The following is a 17,235-nucleotide window of genomic DNA, read 5'->3' on the forward strand; positions in this document are numbered from 1 at the left end:
ACAAACTAAATATGTGTTTTATATTATTTCTTTGATGTTTTTACTTTTGATGTATTTGTTTTTGCGTTTTAATTTTAAGATCCACTAGTCCTGGATCTGAAACTACTTTTTGTATAATACATATACAGCTAGGGCCAACAGTAAGACGCTTTTTACAAATTTTCCCATTATATTATGTACAAAGTTTCCGTAATTGATAATAAAAAATTATGGCCAGTGAATAAATGCACGTACACTTTCAAAATGAACCAAAACATTCTTGGCGGCAATTTGTAACTTCCACCAATCTTTATGTCCCGTCGATCAAAACATGTTGCACCAATCCCGTGTTAGAATTACAAACTGGGAAATCTGATTGGATGACGTTTAAGTAGGCGGTTGCGCAGTAGAGCCATACCGAGCTGGGGGCGATCGTTATGCGCGGAATTACATTACTTTGTAGGCTTTATTCATCCAAAGAAACTACGTCTATATTGTGATAAGATACAAATATGAATATGAACAGGCGGTGTGTCGTTTATTGAACAACACCGTCCATAAAAGAGCGTTTGGATGGCTAGTTCTGCTCTGTTGTCATGTCTTCGTCGGCGTCTAGTGTCGCTAGCTAACGTGCTAACCGCATCTGTTGAGTGCTAACGTTAGCTAGGCTAGCTAGCTTTCTAATATTGGTGGCGAATTGGATATCGATCGTCGGATATTTACCTACGCTGGCCAAGCGGTTAAAGTTTCTGATGTTTCCCGTCGTAACGTTTGCTGGTCAGGGCGACTGGTACCTGTGGTGATCCAATGTTTAGGTGATGTTGTATTGTTGAAAAAGGAGCGGGCTGGCCGGGGTTTTTATGCTAGCCCAGTCACTCACGTTAGCTAGTTGGGCAGCTAGCTAGCTAGCTAGTTTTGACAATTACATTTACTCTTTGCTGTTTTAGTACATGGGCGGAGGTGTTGCTCTGTTTTAATGGCTCCTCAAAAGTACACGGGTCAGGTTATGAGCAGTGCTTCCAACTGCAAGGCGAATGGCACGGTATACCCGACCTCGGCGGCGGTGGCCGTGAACACTGCGAAGAAGCCCAAGATGGAACAGATTCAAGCCGACCACGAGCTTTTCCTGCAGGCCTTCGAGAGTAAGTTCGGGGCAAACACCTGGCAAACACCGGGCAAACACCGCGACCCGTATCACCCACGGCAAGATGCCCGCACTCCCAACATTTCGCTTACTGTTGAGGTTTTCTCGCGTCCAGTGTGTTTTAAAATGATTAATGTATATAATCGTGGCAAACATTTTAGATAGTAACGCTGTCAGGCTCAAATCCACCACTTCCAGAGTTTGTGTTTTCTTCATAGTTTATGAAATTAAAATGGCTAAAATAAACATTCGGTTGATTGACGTGGTACGACGCATCGTTATAGAACTAATACTAATGTCTTTTATACAAACAGAGCCTACGCAAATATACAGATTTCTACGGACAAGAAACCTAATTGCTGTATGTATATGTTTAATGACTTTCCAGAAACCTTGAAAAATGACTACTTTGCTCTTAATGGTGCAGTCTTTTCAAAAAAAGTTTATTTATGTATCCTTCCTACATTTTCTCATGTGCCGAGCACACACAGCATTTTTTTTTCTGTGAGGGATAAATGCACAGTACAAGAGGGTTGATTTACCGAAGTGATGCCGTGCTTTTCTGCCATTTATTTTTTTTGGAGTCTAATGCCTGATTTTGGTTCTGTTTCTCTGCTATAGCCAATCCTGCTACACAGGTCCCTCACCTTCATGTCTCACAGAAACTCGCGATCTAACGCCAACAGGTATCGACACATTCTGAATACTTACAAAATAAAAATTACTGCATAAACTGTCATGCCCTACCACCTTCCCTGCTTACGGTGCTGTCATCACAATCAATGTTATTGAAATTGTACCTACTAATTCAGTGTGCGCAATTTTATTGGCTCAAAGACTACAGTAAAATAGCTATTACTATTTAATAACCGAGTGTTTACCAATACCTGTTCTGTTCTCAGAAAAATATTTAAAGTGGATGACATGCTTGCAAAAGTGGAGCAGATGAAGGGGGAACAGGAATCTCACAGGTACTGATGCTGATAGACACATTAGTGAGGTGAATCTCACAGGTACTGATGCTGATAGACACATTAGTGAGGTGAATCTCACAGGTACTGACGCTGATGGACACATTAGTGAGGTGAATCTCACAGGTACTGACGCTGATAGACACATTAGTGAGGTGAATCTCACAGGTACTGATGCTGATAGACACATTAGTGAGGTGAATCTCACAGGTACTGACGCTGATAGACACATTAGTGAGGTGAATCTCACAGGTACTGATGCTGATAGACACATTAGTGAGGTGACTCTCACAGGTACTGATGCTGATAGACACATTAGTGAGGTGAATCTCACAGGTACTGACGCTGATAGACACATTAGTGAGGTGAATCTCACAGGTACTGACGCTGATAGACACATTAGTGAGGTGAATCTCACAGGTACTGACGCTGATAGACACATTAGTGAGGTGAATCTCACAGGTACTGACGCTGATAGACACATTAGTGAGGTGAATCTCACAGGTACTGACGCTGATAGACACATTAGTGAGGTGGATATGCGTGACCAGTTTTTTCTGTCTGCTTGAGGTTGAGTTGCACTGCAGTGCTGCTACCAGTATCCCTAGCTGGAAAGTTGCTGTCGTTAAATAATCAGACTTTTGTGGTTAGAAAATGGCATATTCCATCAGCAGGTTGCCAGTACAACTGTTTTCAGTGACTAGTTTGATTCAGAATTTGTCCAACCGTAGGCCTTATACAAACTGCAATGACTTAAGGCAGAATTTAAGAGTCACTGTCAGGACTGTGATGTGGGAAACATGTATTGTGATTATATTGCTGCATATTGTGATAGCAGTGTATTAAAACAGGGTGTGAATACTTGAGATAATATGAATGTATTGGTCTGTATTATACTAATTTTATAGTGAGTTTGATCAGCCTACGTTTAGTATACACTAAAAAAAATTGTGGTTTTGTTAGAGGGTCATTTGGTTTTACTATTTAGCATTATTACCATTGCATAGGTGAATAGTGTGCTAATGATTAACAAATGGAATGTTGTGCTATGGATTTTTGAGGTTATAGTCTGAGTTTGTACTGGCGGAGATAAAAATGGTATCAGTGTAAGTATTGAAAGAAAAATCCATTAAAATGTACACATTTACACTGTGGCTAGTCTTGTGTGTGACTTTAATTTGTGTGTGAATTGTTTACCTTTTTTCGTGTTTAACTTGTCTTCTACTGTTTAGCTTATCATCACACATGCAACTGACGTTTACTGGATTCTTTCATAAGACTGGTAAGCACTAATGATGCACTATACAGTTTGTTTTGGATAAAAATTACAAGACATGTTTACATTAATCCAAGCTTGTTTTTTTTCCATAGATAAGCCATGTCAAAATTCAGAAAATGGACAAAACTCAGTTTCTCTTGAGGTGCTACTCGTCAAAGTCTGCCATAAAAAGCGTAAGGTAAGTGTTCAGGAAGCTTCTCTTGAAACGGTACTGGATGACTAGCGCCTTAAACTACAATAACCCACTTTATGTGCGGCACGTGAACGGTGGTGGCCATTTTGTTTCGGCAGGATGTCAGTTGCCCCATAAAGCAAGTGCCTACGGGGAAAAAGCAGGTGCCTTTGAACCCAGATGTCAGCCAAGCCAAGCCTGGTGCCTTCCCCTCCCTGCTGGTGTCCAGCACAGAGTTTGAGCCTAGCAACAGCCACATGGTGAAATCCTACTCACTCCTGTTTAGAGTGACTCGCCCAGGGAAGAGAGACCCCAATGGCTTTATTACCGGAGAGACAGATGAGAATATCGGTCAGTTGCTGAGTTGAGTCAAGTGTGTTAAGTTCCCAAAAGTGCCTGCTGGAGTGCATTGCTTAAACTACTGCTACATCCCAGCAGATGTGAAGGAGGAGCTGGCAAGCAGGAAGAAGAGGAGCACATCTCACCGTGACGACGGGGATGCCACCGAGACGTTTGTTGCACAGATGACCGTCTTTGATAAGAACAGGTACAGGACGAGTGCCTCGTCAAGGGGTTGGGGAACCCACACAGTCTTTAAAGTGGCGACAACCCACATTAAATCAACATTTAAGGAGGAATGTGCTCAGATGTTGATGAATTCTGTGTCATTCAGTTTAAAAACCAAATTTAACAAGCAGTATAAGTAGCCAACTTTGTCTGGCCGGGCCCCTCTGACGGACAGTAGCGGTGAATGTCCTGCTTTGTGCTGGCAGGCGGCTACAGCTGCTGGATGGCGAGTATGAGGTATCCATGCAGCAGATAGAAGACTGTCCTGTGAGCAAGAAAAGAGCCACGTGGGAAACCATCTTGGATGGAAAGGTGCGCGCTCGCCAGCTTCTCTGGACGCAGTTGCTGATCTTCTGTGTGTGGGATGTGTAAATCGCAGGCGACGGTGGTTGTTCACCTATAGGCCATAATAGCAACACAGGAGCACGCCCGCGTCTCCGGTGTAAAAGCACGTAGGTTGTTCTTTACCTAGCAGTAGGTGACAGGAATGTCAAAACTCTCACAAAATGTGGAGCTCAATGACTCACCGTCACTGTTTTAAAGCATTTACACAAATACAGAGTTACAACCAAATGCAGAGTTTAATAATGCACAGATTTATTAAATGAATCCTCAGAGCTCAACCTCATACCAGCCTGGGAGTTGTTTCCTTGCCTGGGTTCTCATGGTGCTCCTTGAAGTTGGCATGTGGTAATGTTGGGGCAAAAAATTGCCTTTCAAATAACACCCAGTTAAACTAATTTGAAATGAGGCTGTCAAATAGCGTGTTGTTCTCTGAACGGAAACCGTTCTGGTAGGGACGACGCTGCAGCTCAAACAGTTATAGCATCTTATTCACAATCTCTTATATTCGACTGTAACTGCTTAATATGAATTTAGCCGGGCATATTTCGATCCCCGACATGTTTGCCCAAGTGAGGGCGTCTCTGCGGTGTCTTTGCAGAGGCTGCCCCCATTTGAAACCTTCTCTCAGGGACCAACCCTACAGTTCACTCTCCGCTGGACCGGGGACGCCAGCGACCCCTCGACGGCGCCGGTGGCCAAGCCGCTTTCCACGCGCAACTCCGACGCCAGCGTCCCCGAGAGCCGCCCCGCCACCCTCAGATCCGCCCCCATGGGTAAGAGGGAGGGGGTGGAGGCGACGAATCACCCACGCATGCTAGCGCGCCTGGCGGTGGAACTACAGGGGACATGCTAATGCTGACTGACTTCCATTAGCTTTCCTGTTTCCGTTTTTATTTATTTACTTTGTGGTAGCATGATTGGACTAAAAGAAAGCAGGGTTAATAAGTTAGGATTTTTAAAATGTGAACTGTTCCTTTAAGCTTTGGTAATGTGGGGTTGATGTTTTATCGCAGTGTTTTTTTTGAAGCAGTGTTATTCAGTTTGATCAGGAATGTTCGCATCGAACATTCAACGAGCTGCTCATGTATTTTTCCCCAATTTTTTTTAACAGTTTTCTATTGGTCCAAAGCACAGTAGTCATTTTGCTAAGCTAGCCTCGTTAGCAGTTCTCCAAGTGTAGACGTTCAGTGTTTCTGTCCCCCCCCCCCCCCGTGACTCAGCTGTGAAAGACACGGTGACCAACACCAGCAGCAGTACTGGCGTGCAAACCAGGAGGGAGCAGTCCGTCTGTGAGCCCAGACAGAAGCTCCGCATCTTCTACCAGGTGTGTGCCTGGCCTCCCAGAACACTGCATTCTGGGAACGTAGTATGGACAGCTCCAGTGTTTCAGTAGTTTAGTCTGTAACAGTTTAACATCACGCCTGAATTTACCTCGTCACCAAGAACTTCAAGGGCTAAATCGGGTATTTCAGAGCAAGAAAGCTGTGCAGGGCTGTGAGTCGCGTCTGTCTGTCTCCGTCTCTGTAGTTCCTGTACAACAACAACACACGGCAGCAGACGGAGGCCCGGGACGACCTGCACTGCCCCTGGTGCACGCTGAACTGCAGGAAGCTCTACAGCCTCCTCAAACACCTCAAACTCTCCCACAGTCGCTTCATCTTCAACTACGTGGTGAGCGCAGAACTGGCCACACCCTTCTTTCACTTACTGCTGTCCGATTGGGTCCTGGTTCGACCGGGCACCTGGTGATCAAGACTCGGAGGACCAAGATCAGGTCCTCTTTTGGCCAGGCAACTGTTTGTGCTAATCTAGATTATAATCTACAGTTCAGGTAGAAAGAACACTGCCTAAGAAATAAAGGCCTGGCAGTAATCATTTGAATTCAGTAATATCTGATTCCTTCATAGTGTGTATCTGGTTTTGTGCTCCCACCGATCGACCAAATGCTTGTCACCGTGATGTGACTGCCTGTTTGTGTGTTTGGCACCTCAGCCTCATCCTAAAGGCGCCAGGATAGACGTGTCCATAAACGAGTGCTACGACGGCTCCTACGTGGGGAATCCCCAGGACATCCACAGCCAGCCTGGCTTCGCCTTCAGCCGCAACGGCCCTGTCAAGAGGACGGCTGTCACACACATCCTGGTCTGCAGGTTAGCAGCCAATGAGGGTGTAGAGGAGTCGCGTACATGATTTTATTTTGTTTATTAGTTTTCTTGTGACGCAGTGGCAGACGTAGCCATTTGTGCTCCTGGGTCAACCTTTCGTGTTTCCGAGAGCAGCTGGCTAATTTTTTTTAGCTCGTCCAGTAAAGAAACCACAGCAATCCTGGTTGAGACACTAAGGACGTGTTTGTCAGGCCCAAGCGGACCAAACCGAGCCTGTCGGAGTTCCTGGAGTCGGAGGACGGCGAGCCGGAGCAGCAGCGCACGTACGTGAGCGGCCACAACCGCCTGTACTTCCACAGCGATAGCTGCATGCCCCTGCGCCCGCAGGAGATGGACGTGGACAGCGAGGACGAGCGGGACCCCGAGTGGCTGCGGGAGAAGACCGCCACGGTGAGAGCAGCTCTCGCGCTAAACGGCCCGTCCGGTTTGCCAAGCGGCGACGGGGCACTGCGTTCTCGAAGCGGCTTGAACGCGGCCCTGAAAATGTGCTCGGGGCCCCCGAGCCGGGGAGAGAACCGCCGTCAGTTTCCTGCTGTGCCGTAATCGGCTGATTTGTGATCCGCAGCAAATCGAGGAGTTCACGGACGTGAATGAGGGAGAGAAGGAGGTGATGAAACTCTGGAATCTCCACGTCATGAAACACGGGTATGTGTACGTGTGTCTTGTGTTAAAGGTGGCCGGTCCATGTCGTTCAGTCATTATAGATAGATTAGTTTGAGATTCTGCCTACAAGGGTCAATGATCTTGTTATTTATTTACAATTTTTTACAAATCTAAACAGTGTTTACAGGCTGGAGGTCTCCTGACTTGGTATATACGCTCTTTCTCCATCCCTCCAGATTTATAGCTGATAACCAGATGAGTCAAGCCGTGATGCTGTTTGTGGAGAACTGCGGCCCCCACATCACGCGCAGGAACCTGTGCCGCAACTTCTTGCTGCACCTGGTCAGCATGCACGACTTCAACCTGGTAACCACGGCGACCATCGACCGCGCGATGGTGCGCCTGCGGGAGATCCAGGCAGAGCTCCCGGAGCTGGAGGAAGGACAGGACGGCGTGGGCGGAGCCTGCAACGGCCATGCCGTCTCCTCAGGGTTCTCTCTGCACGGCAAGCGCACCAAGAGCGCCGTTACAGACTGACTGCCAAGCGGACCCCCACCAGACCCGAGGGTCCTGCGATCAACTCCACTGTGGCTCTGGAGCTCGCCGGGACTCTGCTGGACATCTAGAAAGCACAGCATTCTTCTGTGGATCTATAAGTCACAGAAACTGTGCTGGTGCTCCTATAGTTTATAGAAACTTTGCTAGAGTTCTAGGCCAGAGACTGGCTGGGAGCTCTAGAGCCAGAGTCGGGTTGACTTTAGATGAGGCAGGGTCTGCCCGGGCGAAACTGTCTGGAATGGCCGCATTTTAAACTCAAATGGCCTCCCTTTTTAAGAATTGATGCGATTTTTGACTGAATGCTGCGTTTATTTTTTTCCCTCTTCACCTCTCTGCCACACACTGATTCATGTCTTTTCTGAAAGTCCCCTTTCTTTTGGGACAGCAGCTTTGATCTGCCCTCAATCATGGCAGCGATGCGTTCATATTGTTTGCATCATGCTATAATTTGAATCACTGTAGAATGGGAACACTGTTTTGACTTTATTTTTATGCATATATTCATTTCTCACAGTTGCTTCAGTGGTCCATTAGCATGTTAGTTCTTGTTTCCCTACTTGTTTCAATAGCTGATGGTTCCAAATGTTCGTTTTTTTGTTGTTGTTGTTTTGTTTTCTTTTCTTTTCTTTCACATGTCAAGACTCAAACAATGCTCCCTGGACTGTTTTGACTGGGGCACATGAAACTCACCCATGTGTTTTCTAGATCAACAATCAAAGGCGGAATGCAGTTTTTCTGAAGAACTGCAGTTGCCATCAACACCCAACCCACCGACGCTTCCATATCCCATTCGTGTGGAGTGTAATGACTTTCTTGGAGTGTGGCACCTTTCCTATGTTGTCTCAGCATTACTAATTAATCAGCAATATTATACATGTGTTCAAGCTTGTAACCCCCCCCCCCCCATTGCCTTGAGTATAGGCTAATGGCACACTTGATTTAAATGTGTTTTACAAAATTTAACTGCTTTTGAGAACAAGCGTGTGTGTGAAAGGATGGAGGGACCATTGCAAACCCTCTCCACCAGATGATTTGTTTTCTCAAGAAACAGCTGAACACATGTAGAATAGTTTTTCCAGACCTGGAAAACTGGTTAGGACTTTGAACCAGTATATTAATGGCTACGGTGGACAAGTTATAGTATATAAAATGCCAAAGTGTATGAAATACATCCCCCCTCCCCTTTCAATATACAGTGTATATTTCAATTTGTTCATTTTGCAAAATTGCATAGGTTTCCCTGTAACATGAAAATATATGACAAATTAAAATCTTGACTAATTTCATTGAAAAAGAAGTGCTATTGCTGCAGCTTGCCAAATTGTTTCTGAACTTTCATAAAGTCTTTGCTTAAAGTTTTTTTTTTTTTCTTGTTCATTATCAGTGCAAATGACTCCTGCCTCCACTGATATCACTAGCTAATGACAATGAGACAGGAAGTTTGGAGCACGTTGACTCCTCTGGTCATTAAACAAGACTACATGGAGCTGTTTGTAGCTTTGTTGGGAAGCCGCATAAATTAAAAATGACAGTCAGTATCAAAATTGCCAATCTAGCGGGAGGTTCATCCAGGAATCTTCACATGGGAATGCTCGGTCATTGTACTTCACCCTCGGAAACCACGAACAGTTATGGCGATTAATCGAGGCAGGCAGCACCGCGTTTTGATACTTTAAATACTAATAAGATAAGAATTCAGTAGTGACTTTTGAGTGGAAAATGAGATCATTTCCTAGCGCATAACGGAGGAACGATAATAATAAACCGGAAAAACAAACGGCTCGATTTTTGCAGGACTCAGTAATCGCGTGCTAGAGTGGGTAAAGCATGTAAAGAGCGAGACCCCACCCGGAAGTTAACACGTCATAGTTAAACAGGGCTCTGATTGGTCTTTATGACGTCGACTTGGCTTTGGCGCCAAATATCGTGTTTTCCCTTCATCTCAACAACACGTTAAAAACGTCGTGTTAAAGGCATTGGACTGAGTAAAGGGTCCAAGTACCAAGATTGTAGAGTCATATAGGATCATGTAGGAGGAATTTAACCCCGAAACGGAAACGGACTTTAGACTTTAGTAAGTTTATAATAATACTGGTAAGTTACGGAACACTTGAATCGAAGTTGGACTAAAATTGCTAAAGACGTTTAATCGTAGTGTTGTGTCCAAGCTTGTTAGCAAATCTTGAGGTTGTAAATAACATGGTACACAGTGATTTCAGAGGTAACAGGTCTCTAATGAGGCTCCTCTGTCTCTCCGCATGTCCAGGCACTCATGTTCATAATACGGTACTAAGCCCATTATGGCTTTGGAACACTTATGACTGTTTATTGAAACACTTATTTGACAGTTTTGTGACAACTGTTGTAAAAAGCGCTATATAAATAAAATTGACAGACTTTTCTTCACATCTCAGGCTAGAAACCATAAGTTAAAAAAAATAAAGAGCGGCATATTTGTTTGTTTGTTTATAATGGGTTAGAATCAAGGAGGTAGTGACTGCTATGTATTTATGCTACACTATTCGTTTGATATTACCTGTTAGATGAAATTTCAAGTTTCTTTCAAAAACTATTTGAACGTCTTTATACAAAATATAAATTATTTGTTGATGACCACGTAATGTGACCTAAATTTACAATACGAAGCAATTAAGACTCAACAGGTATGTCAGTATATCTAAAAAATATACAAGTACATATTGTTGCATTCCTAAAAGTAAACATGAATAAGTATTGGTTAGATTATAAGATTTCTTTCCCAACAGGTGCTGTGCATAGCGTGGGCCCATCAGAGTAATTATATTGGTACAGTTACAGAGATCTCAGCTACTGCAGTTCTGAAAATGGCCTTGTACAAGGCGAAGTTACTCCCCCCAGAGCCTGCTCACATCACCCAGTGCTTCACTGGTGCTGACTCGAGAATGACGGGTGAGAAGGTCCCGGAGAACGGTACAGTTTGCCCGAAAATCAACAGACTGAAACGACCAAAGGGATCTGCACCTCCCAGTGGTTCCTTTAGGAACGAAATTCCTTCAGCTGTGCCCAAGAAGACTGAATCCTCTGGTTCTTCTGACAGCCTCGGCTGTGAGGAAGCCGGTTCGGAATTTGTTGCTGACGATAGAAAGTGCTCATCCACCAGGACCAACAAGAGCAGCATGAGCATTCTACACAAATCTAGCAGTTCAAACCGTTCTCCAAAGCTTGATGTGTTACTCTTGAGGAAACCTCTAAAACAAAGTAAACTTGAAATGAGTGCCGTGAAAGTCCACTGTCCTCGTCTACAGCTGTCTGTCCTCAAAAGCACAAATGGTGCCCAGTGTTTGCATATCAGTGACTCAGCTCCAGATATAATTGATCTTTGTGGAGATGAGGGCTCATGTGAACATGGCTCTGAGCAGGTTACCATGGTTACCTCTGTTAACGGACAGGGACGATATGGGAGATGTGACCCTCCAAAAGCCACAATGAAAGATGTGACGAGGACAATATCACCATGTGCCTCAGAGAACCACATGGAAGTAAATACAGAAGTTTTGATATCACATGAAGTTTTTCATTAGGTGTGTCCATCAGTCTGACATTTTGTTGTTTTTCCTTATCTGGTCTTTTGTGGTTTTGCAGAGGTCGGGGAGGAGAGCAGAATTTTCCAAGCAGATCCGCGAGGATTTGTTGGTGCAGATCCAGGCTCAGAACCGCCACTTCCCAGCACGTCATTTTTTTTCTCTGCTGTTGAGCCGACGGAGTGATTTTCAAAAACAGGCCACGAATCTCGGTGAAAAAGCAGTCTGAAACACGGCTTGAATGTTTAATTGTCTCCACTAGGCATTGCTTTCTGGTACCCAATAATCTACCTTCCTGCAAAGTTTAGTTCAAACCCCAATTGGACATATTTGTTTCAGCCAATCAAAGGGCCTATAACATCTGGATGAGGTGCTTTCTTTGGGTTTGGGTTTTTGGCTACAGCTGAACTTGTCCAGAAGGTGGCTGTCTAGGTGGAGTGGTGGGTGACCCTTGGTCTGTGTTCTGTGTCCACTTCACTCTTACAGGGACAACTGAAAACACAGATGGCCCCAGTACTCCAGGCTGTCCAGTCCCTGGGAAGAGGAAACAGGAAGTGGAGGGTCACAGCGAAGGCGGGCTCCCCAAACGACGGCATCTGCAGCGAGATTTCAGCAGCGACGCCCTGTCCACCGACGCATCAGTAAATTCCGACAGCCCTAGCAGGAGCAGGCTGAGCGTGAGCAGGAGGAAGAAGCAGGCTCGTGCAGCTTTCGACGCCTGTGAGCCGCCACCGCCGATCTCTAAGAGGTGGGACGACGAGGTGCTCTGGACGGAGAAGTACCAGCCCCTCCGCTCCAGGGAGGTCATGGGCAACACGGCCTCTGTGAGGAAGCTCCATGGGTGAGTGAGTCAGACAGGGCTTTGTGTTACAGACCTGATTTATCATGCGGGCTTCTTGGTGGATTTCATTTCAATGAGTTGAATCATAGTCAGTCAATTGTGCCTGAAGGCTAAAGGTTCAGAAAGACTAAAATGATTCAGAACAATCTGTTGCTGTTAACAGAAATGGCTTCTGTTAAAATATCAATCTAAATATAAATCTGGCCTGAATGCTACAGTGTAAACTGATTTTCACTTTTCAAAAATGCTGTAGATGATGTATAGGCACAAGTGATTTAAGTGCCCAAAAATTAATATATAAATATTAAAAACACATATTAATATTTATGTTGTGATTCTATAAAATCTTATCTTATTGCTACTGATGAGAGCTGGTTGAAGGAATGGAAGATCAGAGCAGATGTGGAGGGGAGGAAGAAAACACAAGAGGATCGCAGGATGAAGGCAGAGAGCAGTGGTAAAAAACACATACATACATAAAACACACACACATTTCTGGCCTAGCCTGCCAAGTACTGCAGTCTTCATGTTTTCCCTCCATTCTAAATGCAAACACAACCTGAGGCATCCCACAGCCGTTGCTTGCCTGCTCAAGGATTCACTTGGAACTGCCGTTAAACAGACCTCTATTGGCAGGGGGCATATAGATTCCTGAATGTCCTGATTCTGGCTGTTGACGGATACACCTGAAGCGGAATGCCTTTCCTGCACATTGTGTGTAGGCTTGTGGGACTGTGGCGATTTCGAGGGAGAGCAGGGCTCAGTGGAGAAGAGCCAGGAGCTCTGTAGCACCACGCTGATCCAGGGCCCCACCGGCGTGGGCAAAACGGCGGCCGTGTATGCCTGCGCACGGGAGCTGGGCTTCCAGGTCTGCTGCATTTACTCTAATCTGGTGTGACGTAACCATTCATTCATCAGGGATTCATTATTTATGTATTATCGTTATTCTTATTAGTGACATATTTGTTCATATGTTGCTATGGGTGTGTTGTGCATTTAGACCCATAAATCCACAGATGACTCCTTTTTTCTAACATTTATGTTGTAATGGACATACTAAAAGATGGAGAAACGCCAATCAAATATCTTATTTTGTGATGTCAGTGTTTACATCCATAGTTTGAACAGATACAGGTGTTTCTCTCTCTTCCCCCCCCCCCCCCCCAGGTGTTTGAGGTGAACAGCTCATCCCTGCGAAGTGGCCAGATTATTCTCTCTCAGTTGGCAGAAGCCACACAGTCTCACCAGGTGGGGGAGCCGCGGTGCCCCACGCTACCACCTCCCTTCTGTGATGGCCACAAAGCCATTACTGTCCGACTGCCTGCAACTGCCCGTGAGTTTGTTGTAGTAACACCTAAATCATGTCTAATAAACACCTTTTACTGCATGTTGCTCAGTGACGTTCCCTGTGTGTTTCAGGACAGGACACCTCCAGAAAAATGATGGCCTTCTCTGCAAAACCCTGTGGAAGCTCCCGGATGGTTTCCAGAGCAAGACATGTCATCTCGCCGCGTGTGACTCTTGCCCGTTCCTTTAAGCAAAGCACTGAACACCCTCAAAACGCACAAGGTATGTCAACAAAATATTGGCCAACACTGGACTTTATCAGTAAGGGAAGTTTTAACCTGACTGTCGGAGCGTTTTCCTTCCACAGGACCGGGTGCTCTTACTCTATCTACTGCTGAAAGTTCAGACGCTACAGAACTAGGGTTGCTCTCTGAAGACCCAGTGTGGAACAGAGAGAAAACAAGACCTCCCCTGTCCCTCATACTGTTCGAGGAGGTGAAAAAAAAAAAAAAAAAGTCTAAGTGTCTAAGGAACCTTTTCTAGTTCAAGGAGAATCTGTATCAGGCCACATGTGAGGTTTGGTTCCCTAATAATGTAACACAAATATAGTGTGTGAGATCTCTCTATATATTTATCTATCTATCTATCTATCTATCTATTTATTTATTTATTTATTTATTTATTTATTTATTTATTTGGCCCAATAATCAATGAGCAGTTAGTTAATATTCATTATATGTAAGTATACTGATCATCTTTTTATTTTATTTGGTACATTTGAGCATTAATGCTTGGAGCAGCAAGAGATGAAGAGCAACAGTCTAAGTAGTTTGTTGTGCCCCCTTTGCAAACAGGCTCATATTTCAATAGTGCCGATCTTTATTTTGAAAATAAATAAATAAATAAATAAATAGTCTGTATACACCCCAAAGAACAAAAGCAAGTCTGTTTTTCTGGAATGTTAGTTGACATCCAATCAGTCTTGAATATTTACTCTGGTACTGGAATTTTAAATCGGAAGGGTTACTGATGTTTATATTTTAAGCAAATACCTGAAGGTACTGACTGCCGCCCTCCAGGTTGATCTCATCTTTGACACTGACGTTGGATTTCTCACGGCCATAAAAACACTAATGTTGACCACCAAGAGACCTGTTATACTGACCACCAGTGGTGAGCTCTGCTTTCTATAGATGCTCTGTTTTAAGCCACCAAGATTATTTCCATTCAAACCATAACTGCACAATTTTGTTCCACAGACCCTTTGTTCAGTCAGACCTTTAATGGCCGTTTTGTGGAGCTCTCTTTTAAAAGTCCTCCCATAGTGAGTTGAGTAAAGAGCTTGCATGATGTTCCTTGCATTGACCTGGCATTGAAGTATTGGGGGGGGGGGAGGAAAAACCTTTAACTAGAGCCAAGCCTGTTTGCACATCCTAAAGGAGAGCATTGGAAGCTACCTGCAGTGCCTGTGCGTGGTGGAGAATGTGCAGCCAGACCCGGAGTACATCAGCTTCCTGCTGGCTGAGAATAAAGGTGACATCAGGCGGAGTATCTTGGCGCTAGAACTCTGGGCACGCAGCGGAGGAGGCAGCACAACCCCCCAGCTGTACAAGAGGGTGCTGTCGGTGAGTCCATAAATATGTAAAAACACATACATCATCACGTAAAAATCTCCAACTTCCCAGTAATGTGTAAGCTTAAAGATGTGTGTAAATTAGTTTTTCTCATGTATAAAGCAGCAACTGACTCAAGTGTGTGTATGTTCTGGCCGTTCTAGTGTAGCTCCTGGTTGGAGCTGGAGAGTGGGGGCTGTGTGGACGTGCTGGTGGACAGATGGCGAACGGGACGGAGCCTGTTCAGCTCAAACCTGCCGGTTCTTTTTGCTCCGCCCTCCAGGGCTTCTCCGTATGCAGATCAAAGCACAGCTGAGACAGGAGGACCCACGTTTCTGAAAATGCTGGGAAGAAGTCCCACTTTGCCCAACTTGGAGAACAATGAGCAAAGACCAAGAAAGCTTTCTAGACTAAAAAGGAAGAAACACCAGTCTACTGGAGATGTCCACAAATTCACACACAACCAGTGCTCAAAGCATGCTGCCCTCTCAAGGGACAGATTTGACCAATTCCCATCTCCAAAACGACACACTTGCCCATCTGCTGGTGAGACAGGAGAGCTCATCTTTGAAGAAAGTTTGTCCAAGCTGGTGTCTTGCCACCTAGACTCGCTGGCACGTTTTTTTGAAACAATGTCTTTCCTGGACTCGTGCCTTTGCGGCCCACCGTCTCATGCCGCAGGCCTTGGCGGGCCTGCTTCCCTGGGATACGCGGGTGCCGATGTGGCTGACAGCTCGCTGGACGAGCCGAGGGAGGAGGGGGTGAGCCCGCTCAACTTGGTGAGATTGTACGATCTACTGGCTGTGGTGGAGGGCCTGGGCTTCTTCCAGTGCAGAGCGGAGGTGTCCGAGATGAGGAGGAGAGCGCTGAAACTAAAAAAGGGGAGGGGAGGGGAGACGTGGGGAACACGGCCGATGGCGGCACTGACCACGCTGGGGTCACCTTGTGAAAGTGATGACCGCTTTTGGCAGAATGAGCCATGTGAACCTAGGTGAGTGTGCGTGCGTGGGGAGGGGGTGCACATGCTGACAGATTCTGCTCCTGTTTGTATTTGATTCTTCGATTAAGTATGTAACGTTTCTGTTGAAGGTGCTACAAGCCCTGTTTTTTTTGTTTTGTTTTTGTTTTTGTTTTCCTTTTTTTTTTTTTTCTTTCCCCAAAGTACAATTGTATATATTTCAGGAGAAGAGTTGTAACCTCTATACTGATATACCATTCATTCAAAGTCACTGCATGTCTCCAGTGTGAGACTAATTGTAGTGTATGGTTAGGGGACTTAAAAATGTTGGGATACTGACTGATCTGCACATTACTCCCAAAAAATCATTAGTGCCCATTAGCTGACTTGCTTCTTCTTGTTCTCTCAGTGTCATCCAGAAGAGTAAAGAGGTCCTAAGCAAAGTGCTCTCCAGTAGAGCATTCTGCTGTCATGGTAACAAAAAAGCTGTTGCCATGGACTACCTGCCTGCACTCCATTCTATATGCAGACTGGAACGGGTGAAGCAACAGAACGAACCCAGGTGGGGTTATAACTCTAAATGGGCTGCAGTGATCAGCGTCGAACCCTGTCCAGGAAGGCCACAGTGCACTCCGTCAATGCTGAACCTGTTCATGGACCTTATGCAGGGTTAATAATAACGAGCCGAGTCATCTGAATTGAGGCCAGAAACATTAAGACATTAAACTGTGCAGTGCTGTCCCTCTGCAGGACTGCAGCTCTTTGGCTGTGGTTCAGTGCTTTGTCTTTCTTCTTTCTGTGTCCAGAACGTTTACATGCTTAATGCATTTATCATTTACAGATTGTCCCATTACTTCAGAGACATCCGCCTGCCTCTGTCCAAGCGCACTGTGCACCTACTAGCTTCAGATGTGTACCTACAGCCATGACAGTGATGTCCTTGCACCTCATGGCTTCCTGGTAGATCTGCAAAACCCTGATTAAAGTTTACGCTGACCTGCACACTCAGTAAGACTGGCAAAATAATATCTTAATCTGTCTGCTTTACTTTTCTAGATGATGTTATTTATATTGCTTTTGGATAGCTGTGAATAAACTCAGTTATTAAAAAGTCCCACATCCTACATTTTATTTTAGATTTTTCTTTGAACACTTCCGTTTGTGTCTTTAAATCATTTTTACTTGACCATTTT

The 17,235-nt window shown here is 45.0% G+C and overlaps 2 protein-coding genes across 5 annotated transcripts; both read left to right on the top strand.

Moving 5' to 3' along the window:
- The first annotated feature begins 374 nt into the window (after positions 1-374).
- suz12b (SUZ12 polycomb repressive complex 2 subunit b) lies at positions 375-9,098 on the top strand. Of its 2 annotated transcripts, XM_027012342.3 has the most exons (16): positions 375-1,121; positions 1,438-1,484; positions 1,745-1,809; positions 2,026-2,094; positions 3,327-3,376; positions 3,466-3,551; positions 3,665-3,896; positions 3,984-4,092; positions 4,319-4,424; positions 5,056-5,230; positions 5,678-5,781; positions 5,985-6,128; positions 6,450-6,607; positions 6,814-7,012; positions 7,188-7,267; positions 7,462-9,097. In XM_027012342.3, the coding sequence occupies exons 1-16, from the start codon at positions 956-958 to the stop codon at positions 7,760-7,762; spliced, it is 2,091 nt and encodes a 696-aa protein (XP_026868143.1). In that variant the 5' UTR covers positions 375-955; the 3' UTR covers positions 7,763-9,097. The 2 variants fall into 2 exon arrangements, with proteins under 2 accessions (XP_026868143.1, XP_081566768.1); XM_081710642.1 differs by lacking the exon at positions 1,438-1,484 and having other exon boundaries at positions 981-1,121; positions 7,462-9,098.
- Positions 9,099-9,714: 616 nt separating this feature from the next.
- Positions 9,715-17,166, top strand: atad5b (ATPase family AAA domain containing 5b). Of its 3 annotated transcripts, XM_081710646.1 has the most exons (15): positions 9,715-9,877; positions 10,549-11,301; positions 11,405-11,555; positions 11,830-12,184; positions 12,556-12,641; positions 12,907-13,052; positions 13,352-13,517; positions 13,604-13,753; positions 13,839-13,966; positions 14,551-14,644; positions 14,731-14,795; positions 14,911-15,096; positions 15,249-16,075; positions 16,452-16,604; positions 16,884-17,166. In XM_081710646.1, exons 2-15 carry the CDS (start codon positions 10,627-10,629, stop codon positions 16,969-16,971), a joined length of 3,270 nt encoding a protein of 1,089 aa, XP_081566772.1. In that variant the 5' UTR covers positions 9,715-9,877; positions 10,549-10,626; the 3' UTR covers positions 16,972-17,166. The 3 variants fall into 3 exon arrangements, with proteins under 3 accessions (XP_081566772.1, XP_081566770.1, XP_081566771.1); XM_081710644.1 differs by having other exon boundaries at positions 16,452-17,166; XM_081710645.1 differs by lacking the exon at positions 9,715-9,877 and having other exon boundaries at positions 9,956-11,301; positions 16,452-17,166.
- Positions 17,167-17,235: the final 69 nt, after the last annotated feature.

This window comes from Electrophorus electricus, chromosome 3, assembly GCF_041902795.1.
Source record: "Electrophorus electricus isolate QZ-2024a chromosome 3, ASM4190279v1, whole genome shotgun sequence".
NCBI lineage: Eukaryota > Metazoa > Chordata > Actinopteri > Gymnotiformes > Gymnotidae > Electrophorus > Electrophorus electricus.